Source organism: Ornithorhynchus anatinus, chromosome 5, assembly GCF_004115215.2.
Source record: "Ornithorhynchus anatinus isolate Pmale09 chromosome 5, mOrnAna1.pri.v4, whole genome shotgun sequence".
Classification (NCBI taxonomy): Eukaryota; Metazoa; Chordata; class Mammalia; order Monotremata; family Ornithorhynchidae; genus Ornithorhynchus; species Ornithorhynchus anatinus.
Genome location: NC_041732.1, coordinates 77,098,604 through 77,125,239, shown reverse-complemented (window position 1 = coordinate 77,125,239; position 26,636 = coordinate 77,098,604). Strand labels below are relative to the sequence as shown.

General features: G+C 49.7%; 1 protein-coding gene across 1 annotated transcript; it reads left to right on the top strand.

Moving 5' to 3' along the window:
- The first annotated feature begins 418 nt into the window (after positions 1–418).
- On the top strand, positions 419–26,037 carry LOC114812192 (ATP-dependent RNA helicase DBP5-like). Its single transcript, XM_029065973.1, has 6 exons — positions 419–570; positions 14,956–15,016; positions 15,681–15,729; positions 17,906–17,959; positions 19,422–19,557; positions 25,950–26,037. Exons 1-6 carry the CDS (start codon positions 419–421, stop codon positions 26,026–26,028), a joined length of 531 nt encoding a protein of 176 aa, XP_028921806.1. The 3' UTR covers positions 26,029–26,037.
- Positions 26,038–26,636: the final 599 nt, after the last annotated feature.

The following is a 26,636-nucleotide window of genomic DNA, read 5'->3' as shown; positions in this document are numbered from 1 at the left end:
ATTTAAACTGTGAGGCCGTCGATGGGCAGGGCTCGTCTTTATCTGTTGTCGAATTGTCCCTTCCAAGCGCTCAGTAGAGTGCTCCGCACCGAGCAGGCCCTCCGGTAAAGACGAATGAATGACGCGGTGCCTGAATGAATGAGTGGGGAAGGGGCTGGCGGTCAGCGAGGGCGGCCCCCAGGGGCCCGGGAGGAGGTTTGCGGCCCGGGCCGGAGACGCGTGAGCTCCGTGTTTCCGGGCGGAGGGGTTTGAGGGGCGCCCCCCGCCGGCGCTGGCGGCCGGCGCGCGCCTCGCCCGCCCCTCCGCGCCTGCGCCCGCGCCGCGCCCTCGTCTCCGTGCGCGCCTGCGCCCGCCCCTCCGCGCCCTCGCCCTCGCCCTCGTGCGCGCCTGCGCCGTGGGGCTGGGCGGGCGCCATGCGATGACTTCCCCGCCGGCCGCCGGCCCCGAGCCCGCGCCCCGCGTCCCGCCGTCCCCGCCGCCCATCGCCGCCCCCGTCGGCAGCGGCAGCAGCATGGCCACCGACTCCCTGGGCTTTAGCGGTGGACGACGCAAGAAGCCGCCGCAGAGTCGGTAGGCCCGCGCGCACCCACGAGGGGACCCCCCGGAGGGCCTCCCTCCCCCTCTCCCCCTCCCTTTCTGCCTCTTCCCCTCCCCATCTCCCCCATCTATTCTCTCCCCCCCCATCTCCCCTCCCCTTTCTCTTTCCCCTCCCCATTCTCTCCCCCATCTATTCTCTCCCCTTCCTTTCTCCTCTTCCCCTCCCCCATCTCCCCCATCTATTCTCTCCCCCTTCCCTTTCTCTTCCCCTCCCCCATCTCCCCCCATCTATTCTCTCCCCTTCCCTTTCTCCTCTTCCCCTCCCCCATCTCCCCCATCTATTTCTCTCCCCCCCCCATCTCCCCCTCCCCCTTTCTCTTCCCCTCCCCCATCTCTCCCCCATCTATTCTCTCCCCCTTCCCTTTCTCCTCTTCCCTCCCCATCTTCCCCCCATCGTATTCTCTCCCCCATCCCCCTTCCCCCCATCCCCCTTCCCCCCACACTTCCCCCCATCTCCCCCAATCCCCCCATCTCCCCCCAATCCCCCATCTCCCCCATCCCCCCATCTCCCCCCCTTTCTCCCCTTTCCCCATCTCCCCTCCCCCCAATCTCCCCATCCCCCCCATCTCTTCCCCTCCCCTACCTTCCTCCTCCCCCAGACTCCCCTTCCCCCTTTTCCCCTTCCCCTCCCACTCCCCCCTCCCCCCTTCTCTCCCTTCCCCCCAATCTCCCCACCATCTCCCCCTTTCCCTCCCCATCTCCCCCCTCCTCCTTTGTCCCTTCCCCCCAATCTCCCCCCTCCCCATCTTCCCCCTTCTCCTCCCTTCCCCCTCCCTTCCCCCCTTCCCCATCTCCCCCCTTCCTCCCCCTTCCTCTCCCCCCTTTTCCCTCCTTCCCACCGCCTTCCCTCTCCCCCCCCCCCCCCGCACTCTGCTCCTTGGTATATGAGAAGCAGCGTGGCTCAGTGGCAAGAGCCCGGGCTGGGGAGTCAGAGGTCATGGGTTCGAATCCCGGCCCTGCCACTTGTCAGCTGGGTGACTGGGGGCAAGTCACTTCACTTCTCTGGGCCTCAGTTCCCTCCTCTGCAAAATGGGGATGAAGACTGTGAGCCTCACGTGGGACCACCTGATGACCCTGGATCTCCCCCAGCGCTTAGCACAGTGCTCTGCATAGAGTAAGCGCTTAGCAGATACCAACATTATTATGACTTATCTCCCCTTCCCTTATTTTCTCAAAGAGGTGTACGTCCCCTTGATCCTGCTTGTCCATTCATTCAGTAGTATTTATTGAGCGCTTACTATGTGCAGAGCACTGTGCTAAGCGCTGGGAAGGGACAATTGGGCAACAGATAGAGACCGTCCCTGCCCAGTGACGGGCTCACGGTCTCATCGGGGGAGACGGTCGAGGTGGTCGGGTTTCCTTTGGTCCTCTTGGGTTTGGCCGTCGGTCTCCCTCCGTCCCCGTTTAGGCGGGGAGCCCGTCGTTGGGCCGGGGTGGTCTCTCTCCGTGCCCCCTTGGCCATCCCAAACGCTTAGTGCAGTGCCCTGCGCCCAGTGAGATCTCTGGAAATAGTCCTGAGTGAATGAAAAAGGCGGAGGGGACAGAATAATAATAATGTTGGTATCTGTTAAGCGCTTACTATGTGCCGAGCACTGTTCTAAGCGCTGGGGTAGACACAGGGGAATCAGGTTGACCCACGTGGGGCTCACAGTCTTCATCCCCATATTACAGATGAGGTCACTGAGGCACCGAGAAGTGAAGTGACTTGCCCAAAGTCACACAGCTGACAAGTGGCAGAGCTGGGATTCGAACCCGTGACCTCTGACTCCCAAGCCCGGGCTCTTCCCACTGAGCCACGCTGCTTCTCAGAAGGGTCGGAGAGGCCGGACGGAAGGGTGTCGGGGGGATAATATTAAGGTTGGAATTTGTGAAGCGCTTACTATGTGCCGAGCACTGTTCTAAGCGCTGGGGGAGATAGAGTCGTCAGGTGGTCCCACGTGGGGCTCACAGTCTTAACCCCCGTTTGACAGGTGAGGGAACTGAGGCCCAAAGAAGTTAATAATAATAATAATGGTATCTGTTAAGCGCTTACTATGTGCAGAGCACTGTTCTAAGCGCTGGGGGAGATCCAGGGTCATCAGGTGGTCCCACGTGGGGCTCACAGTCTGAATTCCCAATTTACAGATGATGTGACTGAGGCCCAGAGAAGTGAAGTGACTTGCCCCCCAGTCACACAGCTGACAAGCGGCAGAGCCGGGATTCGAACCCATGGCCTCTGACTCCCAAGCCCGGGCTCTTTCCACTGAGCCACGCGGTTTCATCCAGCGCCTAGAACAATCTACCCCAGAACGGTCTGCCTTATATCCGCCCCAGAGCTTAGAACAATGCATGGCACAGAGTAAGAGAAACCGCCTGGCTCAGTGGAAAGAGCCCGGGCTTGGGAGTCAGAGGTCATGGGTTCGAATCCCGGTTCAGCCACTTGCTAGCTGTGTGACTGTGGGCAAGTCGCTTACCTTCTCTGTGCCTCACTGACCTCATCTGTAAAATGGGCATGAAGACAGGGAGCCCCACGTGGGACGACCTGATCACCTGGACCCCAGCGCTTAGAACAGTGCCTTGCACGTAGTAAGCGCTTAACAAATGCTAATGATTATTATCCCGGGCCTGGGAGTCAGAAGGCCATGGGTTCTAATCCCGGCTCCGCCACTGGTCTGCTTCGTGACCTTGGGCAAGCCACTTCTCTGGGCCTCAGTTACCTCGTCTGTCAAACGGAGACTGAGACCGGGAGCCCCACGGTGGGACGGGGACCCGATTTGCTTGTACCCATCCCAGTGGCTTAGCACGGTGCCTGGCACCACCATCCTTCCCGTCTCTCCAGGCCCGCAGTCTCGGTGTCATCCTTGACTCGTCTCTCGTTCACCCCACGCGTCCTATCCGTTACCGAGACCTGCCGGTTTCACCTTTACGATATCGCCAAGATCCGCCCTTTCCTCTCCACCCAAACGGCTACCTTACCGTTACGGGCTCTCGTTATATCCCGGCTAGACTACTGTGTCGGCCTTCTCTCCGATCTCCCTTCCTCCTCTCTCGCCCCGCTCCATTCTGTTCTTCACTCCGCTGCCCGGCTCATCTTCCAGCAGAAATGCTCTGGGCATGTCACTCCCCTTCTTAAACAACTCCAGTGGTTGCCTATCGACCTCCACACAAAACAAAAACTTCTCACTCTCACTTCTAGGCTTCCATCACCTTGCCCCCTCCTACCTCTCCTCCCTTATCTCTTTCCACTGTCCACTCCATATGCTCCGTTCCTCCGCCGCCCACCTCACCGTCCCCCGTTCTCGCCCATCCCGCCGTCGACCCCCGGGCCACGTCCTCCCGCAGGTCCCGGAACGCCCTCCCTCCTCACCTCCGCCAAACCGATTCTCTTCCCCTCTTCAAAACCCTACTTTAAAACTCACCTCCTCCAAGAGGCCTTCCCAGACTGAGCTCCTCTACTCCCTCCACCACCCCCCTTCACCTCTCCGCAGCTTAACCCTCTTTTCCCCCCATTTCCTTCTGCTCCTCCCCCTCTCCCTTCCCGTCCCCTCGGCACCGTACTCGTCTGCTCGACTGTATATATTTTCATTACCCTGTTTATTTTGTTAATGAAATGTACATCGCCTCGATTCTATTTAGTTGCCATTGTTTTAACGAGACGTTCTTCCCCTCGACTCTATTTACTGCCTTTGTTCTCATCTGTCCGTCTCCCCCGATTAGACCGTAAGCCCGTCAAAGGGCAGGGACCGTCTCTATCTGTTGCCGACTTGTTCATTCCAAGCGCTTAGTACAGTGCTCTGCACATAGTAAGCGCTCAATAAATACTATTGAAATGAATGAATGAGTGTAGTAAGCGTTTAACAGATACTGTTATAGTTAAGTATTAATTATGGTTATCAGTTATTATTATCCTACAGTTTGTCACTCTGTGACATCGTTCTCCAGAAAGTTTGAACCAAAAGTCGCTGCATCTGGTTTTGGGTCATCTTCAGGTTTCTTTGTCTGCTCTGAACTCTTTCCCCACATCTGGGAGTTTTTTTTTTTTTAACAACTCTTGAACTCAGAACTCCAGGCACTGTTCTGGGATGGACACAAGATAATCGGGATAACTAGGTGCCAGTCACTCATCCAAGCACCGGGGTAGATACGAGCTAATCGGGTTGGATTCAGTCCATGTCCCGCGTGAGGCTCCCGGTCTTAATCCCCATTTTACAGAGGAGGTAACAGGCCCAGAGAAGTGAAGTGACTTCCCCAAGGTCTCACAGCAAACAAGTGACAGAATTAGAGCATATGACCTTCCGATTTCCCAGCCCGTGGACTCTCCAAAAGACCGTGCCGCTTCTAAGACTAGATGGGTAGAGAAGATACGTATTTTACTTATATGTACACATATGCTCATGCACGTAGGATTTAAAAACCCTAGAATAAGAGAAGCAGCGTGGCTTATTAGAGCAAAAACCTGGGTTTTAGTTCCGAAGTGGCTCTTGACTGCTGTGTGACCTTGACCGAGTCACTTTTCTCCGCCCGCTACCTCCTCTGTAAAATGGGGATTAAGTCTGTGAGCCCCATGTGGGACTGCGTCCAACCCGATTAGCTCGAATCTACCCCAATGCTTAGCGGAGCGATCGACACATAGTTAAAGTGCTTAACGAGCATGATCAGTTTTTTTTTAAAAAATCGGCTTTTTCGGTTTAGAAGCCGGTGCCTTAATGTTAAAGAAAGTGATGACTTCTTCCCTCCCCGCCCGCCAGCAATGAATGGGCAGGGGAGACGTGGAGTGAAACAAAGTGACCAGTCCGGGCGATGTCGGGAGATAGATCCAAGGCCAGAGGAATGGGGAGAATGATGTGCGAGAATAAAGGACTGAGTTTGGGTCAGCGGCGGTAATTCAGGCACAGCATAGAAACTCCTCCTACTTCTGGTTGGGAAAATATCAGGTTTCTCAAGCGTCCCGTGGAACCCTGACGACAGTTAATCAGTAGTAGTGACAGGACACCTCTAGAGCACTGTACTGAGTGCTTGGGAAAGACCTTAGAGAAAGACCTTGGGCCATGGGAGCCCTTTCTTCTCCATCCAAACTGTTGCCACACCGATCGCAGCACCTCTCGACTGCAGCATCAGCCTCCTCTGACTGACCTCTCCGCCTTCTGTCTCTCCCCACACCAGTCCTCGCTTCCTCTGTGTCCCGGATCGTTATTAAAAAAAAAAAAAGCTCTGTCCACATTTCCCCCTCCTCCAGAACCTCCAGTGCTGCCCGTCCACCTGGGGCAGGAATAGAAACTCGTTACCATCAGTTTTTAAAACTGATGTATTTTAAAAAGGTGTTTTTAGAAACACTCGTTGAGCTCTCCTTCCTTCTACATTACCTCGCTGATTTCCTTCTACAACCCAACCTACACATTTCGCTCCTCTAGCACCGACCTATTCACTGCACCTTGATCTCCATCTCGCCACCGACCCCTTGCCCCCGTCTTCCTTCTAGCCTGGAACTCCCTCCCTCTTCATATACAACAGACCACCACTCTCCCCGTCCTCCAGAGTCTTAATCAAATCACATCTCCACGAGGACGTGCTCAACTGAGGCTGAATTTATTTAATGGTCTGCGTTAAGTGCTTACCTTGTGCCAGGCACTGTACTAAGGGCTGGGGTGGAGACAAGCTGATCGTGCTGGACACAGCCCATGTCCCTTATGCGGCTGACAGTCTTAATCCCCATTTTACAGATGGAGCAAGTCAAGGCGCAGAGAAGTGAAGCGACTTGCCCAAGCTCGGCAGAGCGGACAAGAGACGGAGCTGGGATTAGGACCCATGTCCTTCCGACTCCCGGCCATGCTCTGTCCATTAGGCCGTGCGGCTTCCATTTTCCCCCCACCCAGCTTTCCCTTCTGGGTCACCTATTATTAGATTAGACTGTAACCCGTCAGTGGGCAGGGGACTGTCTCTATCTGTTGCCGATTTGTCCATTCCAAGCGCTTTAGTACAGTGCTCTGCACATAGTAAGCGCTCAATAATACTATCGAATGAACCTAGATGATTGGATTAGTCCCGATTAGACTGTAAACCCGTCACTGGGCAGTGATTGTCTCCATCTGTTGCCGAATTGTACATTCCAAGGCGCTTAGTATGGTGCTTTCGCACATAGTAGCGCTCAAATACTATTGAATGAGTGAAATGGATTTCGTTCATTCGTATTGAGCGCTAAGCGCTCCATATTCACCCCGACCCTCAGCTCCCCAGCACTTAGATATGTATCTGTAGCTTTAAAGTCTGCTTCTTCCCCACCCCCAGGTAAGCTCCTTGCGGATGGGGACTGTGTCTACTAACTCCGTTGTATTATACTCTCCCGAATTGCTTAGTACAGTGCTTTGCACACAGTAAGCACTCAGAACCAATTGATTTTTCAGAGCACCTGGGTTCTAGTCCTGCCTCTGCCCCTTGCCTCCTCTGTGGCCTTATTTCCCGTGCTTCGTTTCCTCGTCTGTAAAATGAGGATCCTATACGTATTTTCGCTCTCCCTTAGACTGTGAGCCCCACGTAGAACCAGGATTGTGTCCCACCTGATTAACTTGTGTCTCCCCAGCACTTAGTACAGTGCTTGGCACATAGAAACAAATGCCACAATTATTATCAGGTAAAAGACCCAGTCCCTGCCTGCAAAGACCTTCCAATCTAACGGGGAAACAGACAAATATTTATAAGAAGGAGGAAAGTGAACAGACAGATGGATAGCTAAGTTCTTTAATGGGGGAGGGGAGGGAACATAAATTGACATGTAATAATAATGTTGGTATTTGTTAAGCGCTTACTATGTGCAGAGCACTCTTTTAAGTGCTGGGGTAGATCCAGAGTAATCAGGTTGTTCCATGTGAGGCTCATGGTCTTCATCCCCATTTTACAGATGAGGTAACTGAGGCCCAGAGAAGTGAATAGATTTGCCCACAGTCACACAGTTGACATGTGGCAGAGCTGGGATTCGAACCCATGACCTCTGACTCCCAAGCCCGGGCTCTTTCCACTGAGCCAAGCATATGTAATGAATGCTACAGGTAGCTATGAATGTTTAAGTTTTGGGGTTGGGGGAAGAAAATACATTGGGAAGGTGGAATTTCAGGAGGTCATTACAGATCGGGAGAGCAAAGAGCTGATGACAGTGGATGAGGGAGATAGAACTGTGTGGCTTTGCATAATAATAATGTTGGTATTTGTTAAGCACTTACTATTTTGCCGAGCACTGTTCTAAGCGCTGGGGTAAATACAGGGTAATCAGGTTGTCCCACGTGAGGCTCAAAGTCTTCATCCCCATTTTACAGATGAGGGAACTGAGAAGTGAAGTGACTTGCCCAAAGTCACACAGCCGACAGGTGGGGAGCGCGGATTAGATCCACGACCTCTGCCCCCTAAGCCCGTGCTCTTTCCACTGAGCCACGCGGGCGGAGATTTCTGGGTGAAGTGGGCCTGAAAAATCATGGTGTAGTGGACAGAGCACGGGCCTGGGAGTCAGAGGGTCATGGGTTCTAATGCCAGCTCTGCCACTGGTTACCATGTGACCTTGGGCAAGTCACTTTACTCTTCTGTACTCCTGTTATCCCGGCTCTGCCACTTGGCAGCTGTGTGACTGTGGGCAAGTCACTTCACTTCTCTGGGCCTCAGTTACCTCATCTGTAAAAGGGGGATTAAGACTGTGAGCCCCACGTGGGACAACTTGATTCCCCTGTGTCTACCCCAGCGCTTAGAACAGTGCTCTGCACATAGTAAGCGCTTAACAAATACCAACATTATTATGTTACCTCTTCTGTAAAATGGGGATTGAGACTGAGCCCCATGTGGGACAGGGACAGCGTCCAGCCTGATTTGCTTGTATCCATCCCATAGCACAGTCCCTGGTACCTAATAAGCGCTTAACAAATACTGCAATTGTTATTATTAGATAGGAATGAAGAGAACCGGTATGGAGCCTTGAAGCCAGTGGCCAGAATTTTTGCTTTGATGTGGGGGGGGAAATGGTAGCCTCGGAAAGTGTGGGGTTTTTGTTTTTTTAAAGGGAAGATTGGCAAATAGAATGCCATTTTAGGAAGATGCGCCGCGCCGCACAGTGTAGACAAAGAGGGACGAGGTTGGACCAGAGAGACAAAGTGGTAGCGTCTGAGTGGACAAGCAATGTGGCCTAGTGGAAAGATAGCAGAGGACCTGGGTTCTAATTATACATTATACATTCAGAGAGACAAAGTGGTAGTGTCTGAGTGGAGAAGCAGTGTGGCCTAGTGGAAAGATAGAGGACCTGGGTTCTCATTATACGTTATACATTTCAAGCGCCCAGTACAGTGCCCTGCGCATAGCGCTCAATAAATACAGTCGAATGAATGAATGAATCCCAGCTCCGCCAAGTACCTGCTGTGTAACCTGGGGCAAGCCTAAGTTCCCTCCTCTGTAAAATGGGGATTCAATACCTGCTCTCCCTCTTACTTGCACTCTGAGCCCTGCGTGGGATCTGATTATCTTCTATCTACCCCATTGATTAGAATAGCGTTTGGCCCATAATAAGCGCTTAACAAAAACATTATTAGGATGGGGCAGAGCTTAGAGTTTTGTGGCGGAAGACCCTGCCGGACTTAGGAACCGACTGAATGTGCCGGCTAAAAGACTGTGAGGCGTCAGAGATGACAGCAAAGTTGTGGTCTCTGAGCACAGGAAAGAGAGTGGTGGTGTCTACTGAGATGGGAAATTAGGATATTTAAATTAGGAAATCCGGGCTAGGTTTAAGAGGGACAACGAAAAGCCCAGTTTTAGATGTGAGGGTATCAGGCAGAAGATCCATGTGGAGATGGCCTTGAGGCCAGAGAAAATATGAGACTGAATGAACAGAAATGGTTGGGTTTGGGGAGTCTCTGAATGGTATTAACTGAATGCCTTCTTGTGCGGAGTGCTTTTTTAGGTGCATGAGAGTATAATGAATGGAATTAGTCAACAAGATCCCTGCCCTCAAGGAGTTTTCTATCTAGGTGGGAGAAAGACACTAAAATTAGGGAGGAAGAAGTAATTGCTATAAAAAGAGGTACTTTAAGGGCCGCCGGAGGGGGTGGTGAGTGCTTAGGTGGCCCGGAAATGCTGAGTTGGAAAGAGCAGTTTCCAGTCTAGGTAGGGAGCAGGGATAGGACTGTGGCCTTTGATTGGGGAGGGAGGAGTGGATTTTGGAAATGCGAAGGAAGAACTGACAGGATTTGCTGTCAAACTGAATGTGAAAGCCGAAAGAGACCCAGGAAAAAGAGGACGCCTCGGTTACGGGCTTGAGGCAAGAAGGATGGGGTGTCAGCCGTGATGGAAAGGTTAAATGGAGGACAGGCTTTGGGAAGGAGTTCAGCCCAGCAGCGAGTCGGTGTAGTTGCTTCCAGACCCTCACCTGGAAGGATGCAATAGAAGAGAATCCTGTCCCGTCACCAGAAGCAGCTTGGCTAAGTGGAAGGAGCCCGGGCTTGGGAGTCAGGGGTCGCGGGTTCTAATTCCGGCTCCGCCACTTGTCAGCTGGGTGACTTTGGGCAAGTCACCTAACTTCTCCGGGCCTCAGTTACCTCGTCTGTCAAATGGGGATGAAGACTGTGAGCCCCACGTGGGACAACCTAATTACTTTGTATCTCCCCCAGTGCTTAGAACGGTGCTTGGCTCGTAGTAAGCGCTTAACAAATACCATCATTATTATTATTATTATTATTAAAGGGAAGACCAGTGTGTCATCATTGGACAGACACCGACGATGGCTTGAAAGCACTCTTTGCTCTCTCTCGGTGCATTTATCTTAAACCTGTGTATCACGGGTCTCCTATCGTACTTCAGAATGGTTAAGCTAATTTAGCGTCTGCGTTTTGAGAGGCCATTTGTTCGTCTTTCCTCTGTGTTCTTTGTCTCCCTTTATTTCCCAGGGCTCCCCATTACACGTCCTGAAAACACTGGCAAGGGTTTTTGTTCCTTTTGGGGATTTTTGTTTGTTTCAAGAAGGCCTCGGTTCGTATCAGAGGGTAGGGAAGAGTAAGGTCAGGGAGTAATGCTGGTGATGGAGTTGTCGATCGAGAAGGGAGGGGGGTGTTGAAGAGAGTCTAGAAGGGGCAGAATTAACGATTTTGCTCCCTGGATAAATGGTTAAGACTGGAATGGCCTCAGTGGGTTGCCTCAGTTGATATTTGTGCCCTCTACCTTTCCTGGGAGACTTGGGCCACAGGCCAACAGGCTAGAGGGGCCCATACTTCACTCTGCTGCCCGGATCATCTTTCTAAAACACGGTTTTGTGCACATCTCCCCACTAGAGTACCCCAATGGCTGCCCATCCATCTCCTTATCAAGCAGAAGCTCCTCGCCGTCAGATTCAAGGCACCCGCTCGACTCTCTCCCCCTTGCATACCTTACTCCTTTTCCGCTACGCCCGGCCCACTCGCTTTGCTCCTCTACTAGTAACCTACTCACTTTTTAAAAATGTTAACTGCTTACCATGTGCCAGGCATTGTGTTAAGGGCTAGGGTAGATCTAGGGTGTCAGTTTGGATTTCCCACATGAGGCTCACAGTATTAGTCCCCATTTTGCCAGGGAGGAAGCTGAGGCCCAGAGAAGCGGAGCGACTTGCCCAAGGTCACACAGCAGACCGGTGGCGGACCCAGGATTAGAAACCAGGTCCTTCTGACTCCCAGGTCGTGCTCTATCCAGTAGACTACGTAGTTTCTCACTCTGCCTCCTCACCGGTTAACATACCCTCCCTCCTGCTTGGAAATTCCTCCCCATATATATCTGACAGACCAGCACTCTCCCCCATCTTCAAAGCTCTGCCAAAATCATCTCTTCAGCAAGCTTTCCCAGAGTAAGGTTTTCTTCCCCGACTCCTCCCCCAACTGCCTCCCCAACTGCCTCACCCATGTATTTAGTCTCACCCCCTCCTAAACACTTAGGAACTCATTTTTTCACTTAAGCGTATTTACTGTGCGCTTACTGTGCGTAGAACACTCAATTAAGCACTTGGGAATGTACAATACAACAATAAACAGACACATTCCCTGTCCACAGTGAGTTTACAGTCTTCCTCCCCACCCCATCCCACAGGATTTATGTATATGCACTTATACTCCGTTGAGTCTCCTTCTTGTAATTTATATTACTCTCTGCCTCCCCTACGTTAGCTCCTTGACAGCAGGGATGATGTCTCCCAAATGTAACGTATCCTCTCGGGCTCTTACTACAGTGTTCTGCCCAGCGTAAGCACCTAGCTAGCATCGACTCATTAGTTGATTCTTCCAGAATAAAGCTACTGCTGAAGGCAGGAATCAGAAATAGCCTCAGGTAGAAGACCAGTGTCAGTGGGCCTTAATTTCCCCTTCCATACAATAATAATAATAATAATGTTGGTTTTTGTTAAACGCTTACTATGTGCAGAGCACTGTTCTAAGCGCCGGGGTAGATACAGGGTAATCAGGTTGTCCCATGTGAGGCTCACAGTTAATCCCCATTTTACAGATGAGGTAACTGAGGCCCAGAGAGTGAAGTGACTTGCCCACAGTCACACAGCTGACAAGTGGCAGAGCCGGGAGTCGAACCCATGACCTCTGAGTCCGAAGCCCAGGCTCTTTCCACTGAGCCACGAACGCTGCTTCTGTATCTACAATGGGGATTTGATACCCCGTTCTCCCTGCAGATCCCCATGTGGGACAGGGACTGTCCGACCTGATTAACTTATATCTGCCCCGTCATAGTAAGCACTCAATAAATACCACGGATTGATTAGAATCGAGACGGTTGCAAGCCCATTGCTAGTCTTTGACCAGTTTCCACCGAGTCCTGAGAACTGGTAGGCGCGTAGCAAGTGCTAATGACTACCACAATGATTATTTCTATTTAACCTTGGTATAGCTGAATAGAAATTTTCTGTCTGATCTGTACTTATTTTAGTTGGTTGTATAAATTCCGCGCTAACTAAAGTCCCATTTTAGTCCCTTTTAAATGGAGTCGTCCTTCCATGTAGGGTGAGGATAGTCCCGTTGGAACCATCAACTTTAATGCTTCCGGCTCCTCCTTTGTAGCTCCAGGACCTAATTGGATTTTTCCCAGTCGACTTTGCACGGAATGCAGGGGTGTGGAAAATTCCCCCTCACGTCACGAGAGCCGGGCCGACCTGACCCGACAGCACCGTTCCTGGCCTTGCATCTAGGGTCTCTCAAGTGACCCCCTAAACCTGGGTGCTGGGGTGTAAACTGAGTCACGAGAGCCGGGCCGACCTGATCCGACCGCACCGTTCCTTGCCTCGCATCTAGGTTCTCTCAAGTGACCCCCTAAACCTGGGTGCTGGGGTGAAAACTGACTCAAATTCTAGTAACTGAGAGTTGCCGTGTTCCCGGAGAGGAAGCTTTGTGAGTGTCATTTCTCGTGTCTGAAACTACGGTCTCCTCCACTAGACTGTAAGTTCTTTGAGGACAAGGATCGTCTCTACTAAGTCTAATGTATTAGACTCTTCTGAGCGCCTAGTACACCGCACATATCTGTAATTTTATTTATTCGTATTGATGTCCATCTCCCCCACACTAGACTGTGAGCCCGTTGTGGGCAGGGAGTGTGACTGTTTATTGCTGTTTTGTATTCTCCCAAGCGCTCAGTACGGTGGTCTGCACACATTAAGCGCTCAAATATGATCGAATGAAGAGTAAGTGCTCAATAAGTACAACCGAATGAATGACTGCTCTGAACACAGTTAACGCTCAAATACCATTGATTAGCGGAGAGAGAATTATCAGGTGACTGTGTCTTGGGATTCCTATTTTAACCGGCCACCTCAGAGGAGCGCTGTGCCTCAGTTTCCTCAACTGTAAAGTGGGGGTATTTCCCCCTCCATCTTTAGACTGTCCCTGACCCTCGTGGGGCTCACAGTCTTAATCCCCGTTTTACATGAGGTAACCGAGGTGCAGAAAAGGGTTGTGACTCGCCCAGGATCACACAGCAGACAAGTGACAGAGCCGGAATTAGAACCCAGGTCCTTCTGACTCCCAGGCCTGGGCTCTATCCACTAGGATGTGCAGTTGCTGGGGGAATAAGCAGGGGAGAGGGGAAAGTAATTGGAGAAGGCCTCCTTGGGGGGATGCAGATTCGGTGGGGCTCTGAAAGAGGGGAGCGCAGAGGTCTCCCATTTAAAGTGGGAGGGAGTTGGGGTACAGGTGGGGTGTGAACAAGTGGTTGGCAGGGGAACACAGGCACAGTGAAAGGGAGTCAGAAGTCCCGGGTTCTAATCCCGGCTTGGCCACTGTCTGCCATGTGACCTTGGGCAAATCGCTCCACTTCTCTGCGCCTGTTCGCTGTAAAATAGGGTTTATTGTCTTAATCCCCATACTGGACAAGGACCGTGTCCATCCTGGTAGCTCATACCTATCTGGTGCTTAGGACAGTGCCTGGCACATGCTAGTGAACAAATATATTTTTTTAAAAAAAGAATGAAGACGCCAAGTGGAAGGACAGTAGATAAGTAGGAAGAGAGCTGATGGGATGCTAAAAGGAAATGCTGAAGAGTTTCTGCTTGGTCTGGAGTGGACAGTCTTGGAGGTTTTTAGGGGCGTGAGGACATTTGAGGAAAATTGGTCTGGACAGGGAAAGGTGTATAAGTGCTTAAAAATGACCATTTATTTTATACATATAAGTAATTAAGTGTTTATGTGCCAAACACTCTTCTAAGTGCTGTGTAGATACAAGTTATTCAGGTTGGACCCAGTCCCCACATGGGGCTCACATTCTTAATCCCCATTTTATAGATTAAGCAGCTGAGGCCCAGAGAAGTGAAGCGACTTGCCCAAGGTCACGCAGCAGCTGTGTGGCGGAGCCTGGATTAGATCCCAGGTCCTTCTGACTCTCAGGCCTGTGCTTTATCCACCAAGCCAGGGTGCTGAATTATATATTGGCGAGAGGAGAGTCTAGGAGCAGGGAGACCAGTAAGGAGGCTGAAGTCAAGCCAGGATTTGGCGAGCACCTGGCCCAGAGTAGTGGTCGCCTGAGGGGAGAGGAAGGGGCAGATCTTGGAAATGTTGTGAAGGAAAAGCTGATGGGATTTGGCGCCGGGCAAAATGAAAGAGGGAGGCGTCGAAGATAATGCCAAGGTTTGGGAGTCAACTGCCAAGAGGTGATCTTGGAAACTGTGGGAACGGATGAGTAAGAGAGGGGGCCCAGAACAGCTCTCGGAGTAGGATCACAACTAGTGGATGGGAGGCAGAGGAAGAGTCGGCGAAGGAGACCGAGGATAGGCCCAAAAGGGTACTGGAGCCATAAAACCAAAGGTTTTTCTGGGAGGGGGGAATGGTCCGCGGTGTCAGAGACAGCCCAGAGGTCTGGGAAAATTGGGATGGAGTAGAGTTGATCGGTGTTACCCCGCAGAAGGATTGCCCGAGTGGGCCATTCTCCCCATAGCGTGCCGCAGAAGCTGCCTTTTTGGGCCGTGACGGCTGGAGAAGTTGCCTTCATTTGGGAAAGGGAAGTGCTTGACCTTAGGAACAAAGCATATTCCTCTTATCGAAGCAGGGAGGGGATAGAAGCAGCGTGGCTCAGTGGAAAGAGCCTGGGCTCGGTAGTCAGAGGTCATGGGTTTGAATCCCGGCCCTGCCTCTTGTCAGCTGTGTGACTCTGGGCAAGTCACTTCACTTCTCTGTGCCTCAGTTACCTCATCTGTAAAATGGGGATTAACTGTGAGCCTCACGTGGGACAACCTGATCACCCTGTATCTACCCCAGCTCTTAGAACAGTGCTCTGCACATAGTAAGCGCTTAAATACCAACATTATTACTATTTGGGTGTGCAAAGAATGGGAGAAAATTTGTCCTTAAAGCTTTGTATTTTCTCCTTCCATCTTCTCTCCACCTTTCCTTTCTCCTCTATCTCCCTCTCCAGCTGAGTTTGACTGCAGACTCCTTCAGTATTCACCAAAGATTTGAAACACTCTTCCCCAAGCATTTAAACAAAAGACCCAGAACCTATGCATCCAGATGATCTTTGAGGTCGATATGATCTTGGGTACAGATTCACAGTGGAGACTCTTGGGTAAAGGTAGACATTTGACCAGGAACTGTGCCTAACATTTTTATTCTTTATTTCCTCCCTTGCAGTTGAGCAACTTGCATCTCAAGGAAGAAAAACCCAAGCCAGAGGCCAATGGTGAGTTTCTAGTGACTAAAACCAAGTGTAGAAATGGACTGACTCTTTTTTCCCCTTTATTTTTCGCACGTCCTCTGGCTTTATGCAGCTCAGACTTGAGTCGATGCTTGGTAAATATCAGAAGCAGGTTTGGAGAACAGTAACCTCAGCCTTTTGGTCTAGCCCTGATCTAATTTGGAAGTCGCCTGACCCTCAACTACTCTGTGAAGTGATGCCCTGTCGATTTTGCCCAACAGGCCCTTTACCCGGTTCCGTTAGCTTGCTAGGCTAACTGCCTCAGTAAAGCAGGGTGGAAGATGAGGCTTAGCAGGTGGTTGTACTGCCTACATTGAAACTCACCGTGGGACGGGTCTACTAACTTGTAGTGACCTCTTCCAAGCGCTTAGTACATTGCTCTGCCCACAGCAGACGCTCAGTAAATGATGAATTTTTTTTTTCCAAGTACCGTGACCTCCCCCACCCTCTCAGGGCATCGGCCCTCTGGCATGCTGCAGCTCCCCACCACGCTCACCCTCCCGCACAGGGCAGGAGGAGAAGCAAGGTGGCTTAGTGGGGAAAGAGCCTGGGCTTGGGAGTCAGAGGTTGTGAGTTCTAATCCCAGCTCCGCCACTGTCAGCTGTGTGGACTTGGGGCCAGTCACTTCACTTCTCCGTGCCTCACTTATCTGTAAAATGGGGATGAAGACTGTGAGCCTCACCTGGGACAACCTGATGACCTTGTACCTACTCCAGCACTTAGAACAGTGCCTGGCACATAGTGAGCTCTTAACAGATACCAGCGCTACTGGACAGTCCAGGGTTGTGGCTGGTGGGAATCGCCCAAATGCCTTCGTGGCAGCCATAACTACCACCACTCCCCCAGCTGGAGGGAATCCTTGGGGGGCTGAATCTGACCCCTAATAGGCCCCCTCTCCATCGAAACTGTTAACATCTTGCCGGTGTAGAATTAAGGATTCTTATGCCTGCAAATGGAAGTCATCAACGGTAACAAATATGATTGAATGAATGCTCTGCACACATTAAGCGCTCCACGAATGCCATCCGATTGTCCCGGGAGTGTTAATTGGATAATGTGCAATGAAAGGAGTAGTCCAAGATATCAGACAGATAATTGCTCTTCCCCACTTCAAAGCCTTATTGAAGGCATATCTCCTCCAAGAAGCCTTCCGGAACTAAGTCCTCCTCATTTTCTCCCATTCCCTTCCCGAACTAAGCCCTCCTCTTCTCCCATTCTCTTATGCGCCTCTCTTACTTGCTCCTTCATTCATCCTCCCTCCCAGCCCCATAGCACATATGTATATTGTTACTTATTTCTGTTAACGTCTGTCCCCCCCTCTAGACTGTGAGCTTGTTGTGGTCAGGAATGTCCTGCTGGACACGCTGGAGAAGCAGCGTGGCTCAGTGGAAAGAGCACGGGCTTTGGAGTCAGGGCTCATGAGTTCGAATCCCAGCTCTGCCACTTGTCGGCTGTGTGACTGTGGGCAAGTCACTTAACTTCTCTGTGCCTCAGTTCCCTCATCTGTAAAATGGGGATGAAGACTGTGAGCCCCACGTGGGACGACCTGATTCCCCTGTGTCTACCCCAGCGCTTAGAACAGTGCTCGGCACATATAGTAAGCGCTTAACAAATACCAACGTTATTATTATGTCTGTATACTGCACTCTCACAAGCACTTAATACAGTGCTCTGCACACAGTACGTGCTCAGTAAATACGACTGATTAACGGGGACGGGGATGGGTCTTGGCGAAATTTCCCAAGCCTTCCGGTATTGTAATTGGTTCCCTCCTTGTGGGCAGGGGACGTGTCTTCCAAAGTCATTATATCGTAATCTCCCAAGCGCTCGGTGAGCTCGTCGTGGGCGGGGAATATGTCTGTTTATTGGTGTACTCTTCCCCCAGTGCATAGAACAGTGCTTTGCACACCGTAAGCGCTCAATAAATATGATCGAATGCTCTGCACACAATGAGCCCTTAATAAATACCATTGATTGTCCTGGGAGCGTCAGTTGTGTGATGTGCAACAGAAGGAGTAGTCTCAAGTGAGTCTGCCATGAGGAAGGCGAGATCTGACGCGTTCGGGCTACTGAAATAAGTGTGGCGTCGGAATGCTTTCAGCCAGTATGTGGGTGGGTGTTGATATGTACCCTTGAGTAACGTCCAGTCTGTCCGCTTCAGGTGCCGTTGTCAAAAGCGATAACAATGCGGAAAAGACTGAAGATGAGGAGAAAGGTAACTACGGGATCGTTCTTGAACGTAAAACACTTTAGTGTCCAGAGTTATCTCTAAAGGAATTCTTAGCTGACATCTCAGAGTGAACGGAGTTCAGTCGGTGACATCAGCGATGTCGACAAATTTCAACGCCTATCAGGAGATGTCAGGTAGAAACATGATCACCGTCTAGTTCGTGGATTTCCCGGCTAAAAAAAAAAGACAGGCGATGTGCTCGTATGGGATTTAAAAAGGCTTTTACGTGGTGACACTCTTCATTTTGGTTACTGCCGATAGTGGAGTGGCTTAGTGGAAAGAGCCCGGGCTTGGGAGTCAGAGGAAGTGGGTTCTAATCCCGGCTCCGCCACTTGTCTGCTCTGTGACCTTGGGCAAGTCGCTAAACTTCTCCGTGCCTCAGTTACCTCATCTGAAAAAACGGGGATTAAAAAATGTGAGCCCCAGGTGGTACAATCTGATTACCCTCTATCTACCCCAGCGCTAAGAACAGTGCTCTGCACATAGTAAGCGCTTAACAAATACCATAATTATTATTATAGGTGGGCTGGGTAAAGGGAAGAATTAGAAGGAACAGAATCGAGTCAGTCTGGATGGGCCTGGGGGGATAAAAAGAGAAGTCGGGGGAGAGTGGGAAAGAGGGAGACTCTGACCTCTCTCAAGGAGCCGCTGTTTGCCTGAGCAGAGGAGGCCCTTTCTCCCTCACGGTGCTTTTAAGGCAGCGGTAAACTCCATAAGCTCATCCAGCCAGGGTTTCTATTGGCCTTTGACTTCCCCTTTTCATCTTTCTCCTGGATCCATGTCTCTCCCCCTTTGTGCTTGGCACTCGTAATGGAAGGGGTCAGGTATAAAGGTAGCGTGTGGGATATGAAGGAAAAATGGAAGGGGAGCTGGAATTTCCTTTCCGCAGAAGTCCCGAGGCAGGGTTGTGGTTTCCACATTTGGAGCTCCCCTGTCTCATGTCCTCAGCTGGCGCAAGGCCATGTGTTCAGTTACTATTTGTTGGCTAGCCGATTGGGTCTGACTATCAAACCCCAAAGGAGGTGTATGTTTTATAGGCCTCTTTCTCTCGCACGATGTGGAGAGACTTCATTCCACGCTGTTTCAGAAGCAGCATGGCCCAGGGAGTCAGAGGACTTGGGTTCTAATCCCCGCTCTGCCCCCTGCCCGCTGAAGGACCTTGGGCAAATCCCTCAACTGCTCTGGGCCTTAGTTATCTCATCTCTAAAAAAAAAAAAAAAAAAAAAAGACTGAGACCCATGTGGGACAGGGACTGTGTCCAACCCAATTTGTTTATATCTACCCTGGCGACTAGTACATTGCCTGGCGCATAGTAATCACTTAACAAGTACAATAATAATAATGGTCAGATAAGTGACCTAGCTTTTAGCAGAAGAGGGATCCAGAGCCACTTTTTTGGGTTCTTTGGAGCAGCCATCTCACCTAAACTGTGCTTTCTCTCCTGCAGAGGACCGGGCCGCCCAGTCGTTGTTAAACAAGCTGATCCGCAGTAATCTCGTCGACAACACAAACCAAGTGGAAGTCCTGCAGCGGGATCCAAATTCCCCCCTCTATTCGGTGAAATCTTTTGAAGAGCTACGACTGTAAGTGTTAACTTTCCTGGGAGCTTTCAGTTCCCTCTGTTGTCCAGGAGCCTCTTGTTCTAATGCAGGTTTCCGGGATTTTAGGGAGATAGATGGACACTTCAGAAAAACAAAAACAAAAAACTTCATTCCACAGACAGTTCCATAAATTCTCATCCTCGCTCATGACATGTTGAGAATCTAGACAGTTATCTACAAATACCATTGCAAACCCAATAGGACACTAGTTAACCTGGTCCAGATACCTGCATATTTAATTTTTGTTACTTTTGCCTTAGTCTCAACTAGGTAGGTAATGATTAGAACTTCCTACCTGGTGCTATTATATTATAATAATAATAATAATAGTGGTAATTTGTTAAGCGTTTACTATGTGCCAGGCTCTGTAATTAAGTGCTGGGGAGGATACAAGCCAATCAAGTTGGACACCGTCCTGTCCCATATGGGGTTCACAGTCTCAAACCCCATTTTACAGAGGAGGTAACTGAGGCACAGAGAAGTTGTTGCCTTGCTCAAGTCCACACTGCAGACAAGTGGTGGAGCAGGGATTAGAACCATTACCTTCTGGCTCCCCAGGCCCAAGCTCTAGCCACTACGCCAATAGCTTCTGTGGTTTTCCTAAAGGTAGGAAGAAGCTAATTTAAGGTTAAGGGCCTGAAGGAAGGAGCTCCCGCCTGTCTGTGCTTGGCTTCTTTTGGTTCTCTTTGATAGCTGGAAATTGAGAGGAAATATTGGCACTATCTAACGGTGACCTTGCCAGTTGTCGGTGGCTCCCTTTCTCACGTGAATTAACGACCGTAGGGGGACTCTAATTAATGTGGCCTGACACATTCTGTTTGACCCACCTGGGTGTAGCTCCCAGCGTGAACAGTTGAAAGCAAGAGTCAAAAAAAACCCGCCATTTCAACGGCCTGTTTTCCAGCCCTTTATCTCTTCCCACCGTCATTCCTAACACTAGCCGAAGAAGCGACAACATCCCCTGTGTCGGGCTTTGAAGTATTACTTGAAGGGTTGGGATGTTGTCTTCCGTGAATATTTCTCTCGAGGGATCGTAGATTCTTTGAGCCCAACCTAGGCTCGACGGGCCCTGTTACATCTTAGGCCCACATTTCTCCTGGAAATAATGGCCCTCAAGTGATGTAATGTGTAGTTTTTCGTTGCCGTTGAGCCGGCCCTTTTATCTCTGCTTTTATCTCCAAATTCTGACTTTCCTGTCGGAGATTCCTCTTCACGGTCAAATACCAGATTCAGCCGGTGTCTGTTGAATTTCTTCGTGCTATCTCTTGAGCACTCTGTGACCAGGATAGGAAAATCGACTTGGCCTAGGGGATCTGCGCCCAGCAGTTAGGCAGTCGGCTCGGCCTGCAAGATGGAGGCGCACATTTGATCACTGCTTTGTTCATGGCATCTGCTCGCGTGAGAATGGCATGTCTAGTGTGTCGGGCTTCCAAGAGGATAAGAAAGGGCTCTCCGCAGACCGATCAGTGAGAGAAGCAGCGTAGCCTAGTGAATCTCTACAGGCCTGGGAGTCGGAAGGATCCGGGTTCTAATCCCTGGTAATTGAAGGCTTTTACCAGGTCAGGGGAAGCCAAAGAGCCAAAAGTAGGAGCAGAGACCATGGAGCAGCCAGCCACCTGCTTCCCTCTGGAAGTTCTCTCGGGGAGCCTTCTGGTGGATGGTTGAACCTATTTACCAGGAAGTCTTCTCCTTGCTCTTTGACCTCAGAAGCTCGCTCTCAAAACTGTCCTCTCCACCACCCCCACACCACCCGATCACAGGCAGATGTAAGGCACTTGATTAGAGAGCTAATTTGGAGCTAATTAAGTTGCTAATTGAAGTAGATGGCAGCTGGAGATCCAATTAAAAAAAAAACCACATATCAGCTGGGTTTTGCTACCAGGTTTACAGGAGATGGCATTTTTTTCCTCTTTTTTAAAAAATTGCAGCATAACAGGTTTTAATCCAGCAAATCAAACTCTGTCATCCTTGCTTAGTCTCTGTTTACGTAGGCTGCACCAGAGAGAGGCTGCACTGCAGCAAAGAGGAAATATTTCAGACCTGGCCATGGAGATTTTTCTTTCCGTTGATTGATTTAGAGATTTCCTCCTTCAGGGGCTTTTTCTCCCCGGCTTCTGGAAAAGGATCGTCTCCAGACTGCCAGGTGACTCATTTTGTTTCATCCACCCACGGGGCCCCTTCTCCAGGTGCTGGTTTCGTTTAAATGCGAGGGGGGAGAATCCACGGGACTCGGTTGAAGCCTGACGAGTCCTTTCGCGGGCAGGTTACCCCTGATGTTCAGTGGGCAAACATCAGCGGTCAGTGGCCGTCTCCTGATCCATTAGCCATGAACCAGTTGGCAAAATTCAGCTCCGCTAAGCACCTGCTGGGAGCAGTACCTTCACCTGGGACTAAATATAGAGGGAAGATAATTGACTGGAAGCTGAGAGTCGGAGTTGCTAGGTTCTCGTGATGCAGGAAGGAAATGTAACTCTCCTCCCCTGGGAGCCTCGGAAGGGCCCTGGCAGGGCAGCCTGAACTGGGGCAGCATCACATTCAAGCGCTTAGCACAGTACTGTGCACATAGTAAGCGCTCAATAAGCGCTTAGCACAGTACTGTGCACATAGTAAGCGCTCAATAACTACAGTGGATTGATTGCCCTGGGCAAATGGGTGTAGAGTTTAGAATTCCTTTCCCCCTTATGCCTTCAAGACCACTGACATATTCTCTCCATAATGTTCTACTGTAAATTCAAGCAGATTTTAGTATCTAATGGTAATTGTGATACTTAAGTGTTTTCGATGTTCCAAGCCCTGTGCTAAGTGCTGGAGTAGGTAAAAATGAATTAGGTTCAACACGATCCCTGTCCCACATGGGGCCCACACTCTTAATCCCCGTTTTACAGATGAAGGAAGTGAGGCACAGGGAAGTTGAGTGATTTGCCCAACGTCACCCAGCAGATGAAGAGAAGCCCAGGATTAGGACCCAAGTCCTCCTGATTCCCCAAGCCCATGCTCTGACCACCAAGACCATGGTGCTTCTGCTAAGAAGAAGCATCTAAGAAGGAGGTACTAGAAAGAAATATCTGGAGAGAAAGATAAAGTTTAGCTCTCTGAAGTTTGAACATGATTCAAAGAGGACTGGTTTTCTGGCCAGTGCTGTCTCCCTGTAGCCTATAAAATCAACTTTCAGTATTTCTATTTAGAATGAGAGGGCAGCTTAGTATTTCTATTTAGAATGAAGGCAGCGTGGCCTAGTGGAAAGAGCACAGGCATGGAGTCAGGATGTGGGTTCTGATCCCGGCTCAGCCAGGTGTCTGCTGTGTGACCTTGGACAAGTCACTTAACTTCTCTGGGCCTCGGTTACCTGATCGGTAAAGTAGGGATTAAGACTGAGCCCTTTGTGGAAAAGGAACTGTTACCAACCCAAAGAGCTTGTTTCGGGTGGAGAACGTGTCTACCATCTGTGCTCTCCCAAACACTTGGGACAGTGCCCTGCGTGGAGCAGGTATTCAGTAAATACCATCGATGATGATTAGCTGGGATCCAACCCAGCACTAAGCACCAGTGCCTGGTACATAGTATGGGTTTAACGAATACAAATAAAAATTTTCTTCTCAAATAATAAATAAATGTGATATGGACATATTGGCGAAACCTCAAAACCGCATCCGCATAGATAAGCAGCGTGGCTTACTGGAAAGAGCCCGGGCTTGGGAGTCACAGGTCGTGGGTCTAATCCCAGCTCCGCCACTTAGCAGCTGAGTGGCTTTGGGCAAGTCACTTAACTTCTCTGAGCCTCGGTTACCTCATCTGGTAAAATGGGAATGAAGATTTGAGCCCCATGTGGGACAACCTGATTACCTTGTGTCTACCCCAGTTCTTAGAATAGTGCTTGGCACATAGTAAGCGCTTAAATTTCATAATAACAACCATCCTTTAGTGTAAAAGTAACCAGACTTCTTGACTTCCTGCTGAAAAGTTGCCCTGTCCCTTTTTTCAGAAAAATACTGGAAGATCTTGATAGTTTACTTTCCATAATTTCCCCATTCATCCTACTGTACAACTGCACTTTTTTCTAATAGCCAAGCTCCCTGGTCCTAGTGATAACCATCAGAGATTATTGGACTGATGGATACACAATTCTTATTAATCCCATTAATGGTTTTTTGTTTGTGATCATCAAGTAAGCTCAGATGCTTACTTGCACTGGTGTTGTTGGGGATGGCAGCTCATCTTGTGTTCATTCATTCAATCGTGTTTATTGAGCGCTTACTGTGTGCAAAGCACTCTACTAAGCGCTTGGAGAGTACAGTTTCAGCAACAAATAGCACAATCCCTACCCAACAGCGGGTGTTGAGCTCTAGCATGTGCTGAATGGTGACAAAGAAGGAAACCCAGGTTGCTTAAGGTACTTTGTCTATTTGGTGCTTAAAGAGAAGCATTAGTCTGTGAAAATTGAAAAAAACCATGTTTGAACCAATGGGGGAACTTGGATTAACTGTGTCTCGATTTTCTAGCTACTCTGTATCCTTGGCAACTGTTTCAGGATGGCTGAGGTTTGTAGCTCTTTGCTTTCAAATAGAGGACACACAAAGGTTATACTTTTCAAAGCTCTCTGTGTTTGAACACTGTCTGCAGGCAATATCTTTTTATTTTTGTGTGTGAGAGAGAGCCTTTTGAAAGGTGTAGGTGGCAGGATTCTCTATTTTGAATAGAATATTACGCTTTCCAAACTAGCACTTGTGAGCTTTGTTAAACAGCTTACTGGTTAAGAGGTAGCATATAGCCATCTCTTAGCCCTAATTTAAGGATGCTCATATGGTTGCTTAGGCTTTAGACTTGCTTTCTCTCTTAGGACCTGAATAGGGGCCGCCAAGGTTCTGGCATGTATAGGACTAGTAAATCGGAATTCCATTTTCCCCGCGCACGTCGTAGAAACTACCATCTTGGAAAAACTTGGTGGTTCAGGGTGATGAGGGCTGATAGAATTTATCAATTTTAAATTGGTAGCAACTGGCAGCCCTTGAGAGCTAATATTTTGTACTCTTGTAGCCTCTACCCAGTTTTACATCGTAGCATACATCTGGGGTTGGGTGGCAAGAATTGTAATGATTTCAGTTGAAGAAACAGGTTTCTAAATCCCCCCCACCTCTTAGAAGATTATACATCCAATGCTCTACCTCTCTCATTCCTATCCCAGTTCCTACCAGGTTGCTTGCCCAAGTAAGCATTTAACAAATACCATTTATTATTAAAGATTTCGGGCGATTACTGAGACTTGCTGCAGTTGAGGCATTGTGGTGTGTGTGTGTTTGTTTTTTGGTAGCTATAAAGTCAATCGCCTAGAACAAAATCCCACTCTGAGTCCTCAACTCCACGATTCCTGGAGGTTCTTGGCATCCTGATGACACTTTTTTGTGAGTGTGAGAGAGACACGTCTGCAGAAGCAGGGTACCCCTGTTAAACCAAATAAGTCACTCTAGGGAGCATCAGAGCCCTAAGTAGAGCCAGGGAATCTTGGGTGCATCTGCTGCCCACGTGAACAGCTTTATAAGAGGAATTTCAAGCTATCTGATGGTCTCTGCCTGATATCAATAAATCAGAATCTAAATGGTCAAAAACTGAAGTAATGGTGATCAGGTCATGACTCTCTATTTCTAGATTTCAACAAATTCACTACTTTACAGCTTCTCCGCTCTTGAGGGTTCTTTGAAGGGAAATGATGCTTTGCTAGGAGTTCTGGTGCCTCCAGGCACTGACATTTCATGAAATATGTTGGTTTTAAACTTGCACTATGGAAGAAAAAACAACTTAAGCCCACAGAAATCTGTTGTCTGCCTTTAATACACCGATATCAGACTTAAAAAACAAACAGACTTCATAGCTGCCTGCCATCTTTTGTTGCTTAGTCTGCCGCACTGCTTTAGGAAAAGTTTAGGGACACTGAAGGAAATCAGATTTTATTCCTTCTTTAAATTTGGTTAAACATGCACGGATGCCGGATTGTTCTGACAACCAGAGAGCTCTTCGGTTTTTTTTTTTGGCCCAGTGATTGCTAAATCTCTGAGTGACACAGCAAGACGTTTTTGTGGCCGCTGCTTTCCAGAGCTGCAAATGCAGGTTGATCCAGGGGTTGGGAAGCGTCTGAGACGGGACCTCTTCGGCCCCTTCTCGGATTGGAACGAACGACGATAGGCTATCAACGGGAGAATGAGGAGGAATATGATGCTTGAAAATCGATAAGGAGAAAAAGAGTCCACTGTGGTTAACTTTGCTACTAGTTGCGGGCTTGAGAGGGAGAAGCTGAAGGTAGAGGACTAAAACACAGTCTTGGGGGGTTTCTGATTACCCTGGCTGTGGATCATTGTTCCCCTTGTAACTCCTCCTTTCAGGAACCCCAGCTTCTGCAGGGAGTCTACGCTATGGGCTTCAACCGACCATCCAAGATCCAAGAGAATGCGCTCCCCATGATGCTCGCAGAAACCGTATGTATACAGGCTCGGGTCGGAAGGGGTTGAAACTCTGTTTTTTGCCTCTAAGCGGTGGTGCGCTCGAGAACTAGACTCTAGTTTTCTAGTCCCCTAGTCTCTGATCCCCTTTAGAGTCTAAGCTCGTTACGGGCAGGGCTAATTCTGTTGTGTTGATTCTCCGAACCCGCTTAGTACGGTGCTCCGCCCGTAGTAAGCGCTCAATTAATGCCATTGATTGAAGCTAAAACAACCAGTCAGGGAAACCTGCCCCTTCCCCCAGGATCATGTACAACTTCTGAAGAGTATTTAGAAGCATTCTTACGCGTGGTGCTGACAGCAAACGCTCACTAGACCCCATGAATCCTGTTTTGTCGTCTCCTGTAGTGATAGTTCTGGGCCTTTTATCGATTCAAATAATTCAGTGTCCTCCATTGGGCAAACGGGTAAATCCACGTTAGGTGAACACTGCAGCTTTTTGTTCCATTTTTGTTTCTCTCGGGGACTAGGAGGTTACTAAGGAATAGCAGAAGGGATGTGCTCTGGGGAAGTAATGCCACCGTCTGTCAAAAAAATACGAGTTAATATTGATGTGCAGATCCTGTTGGCAGA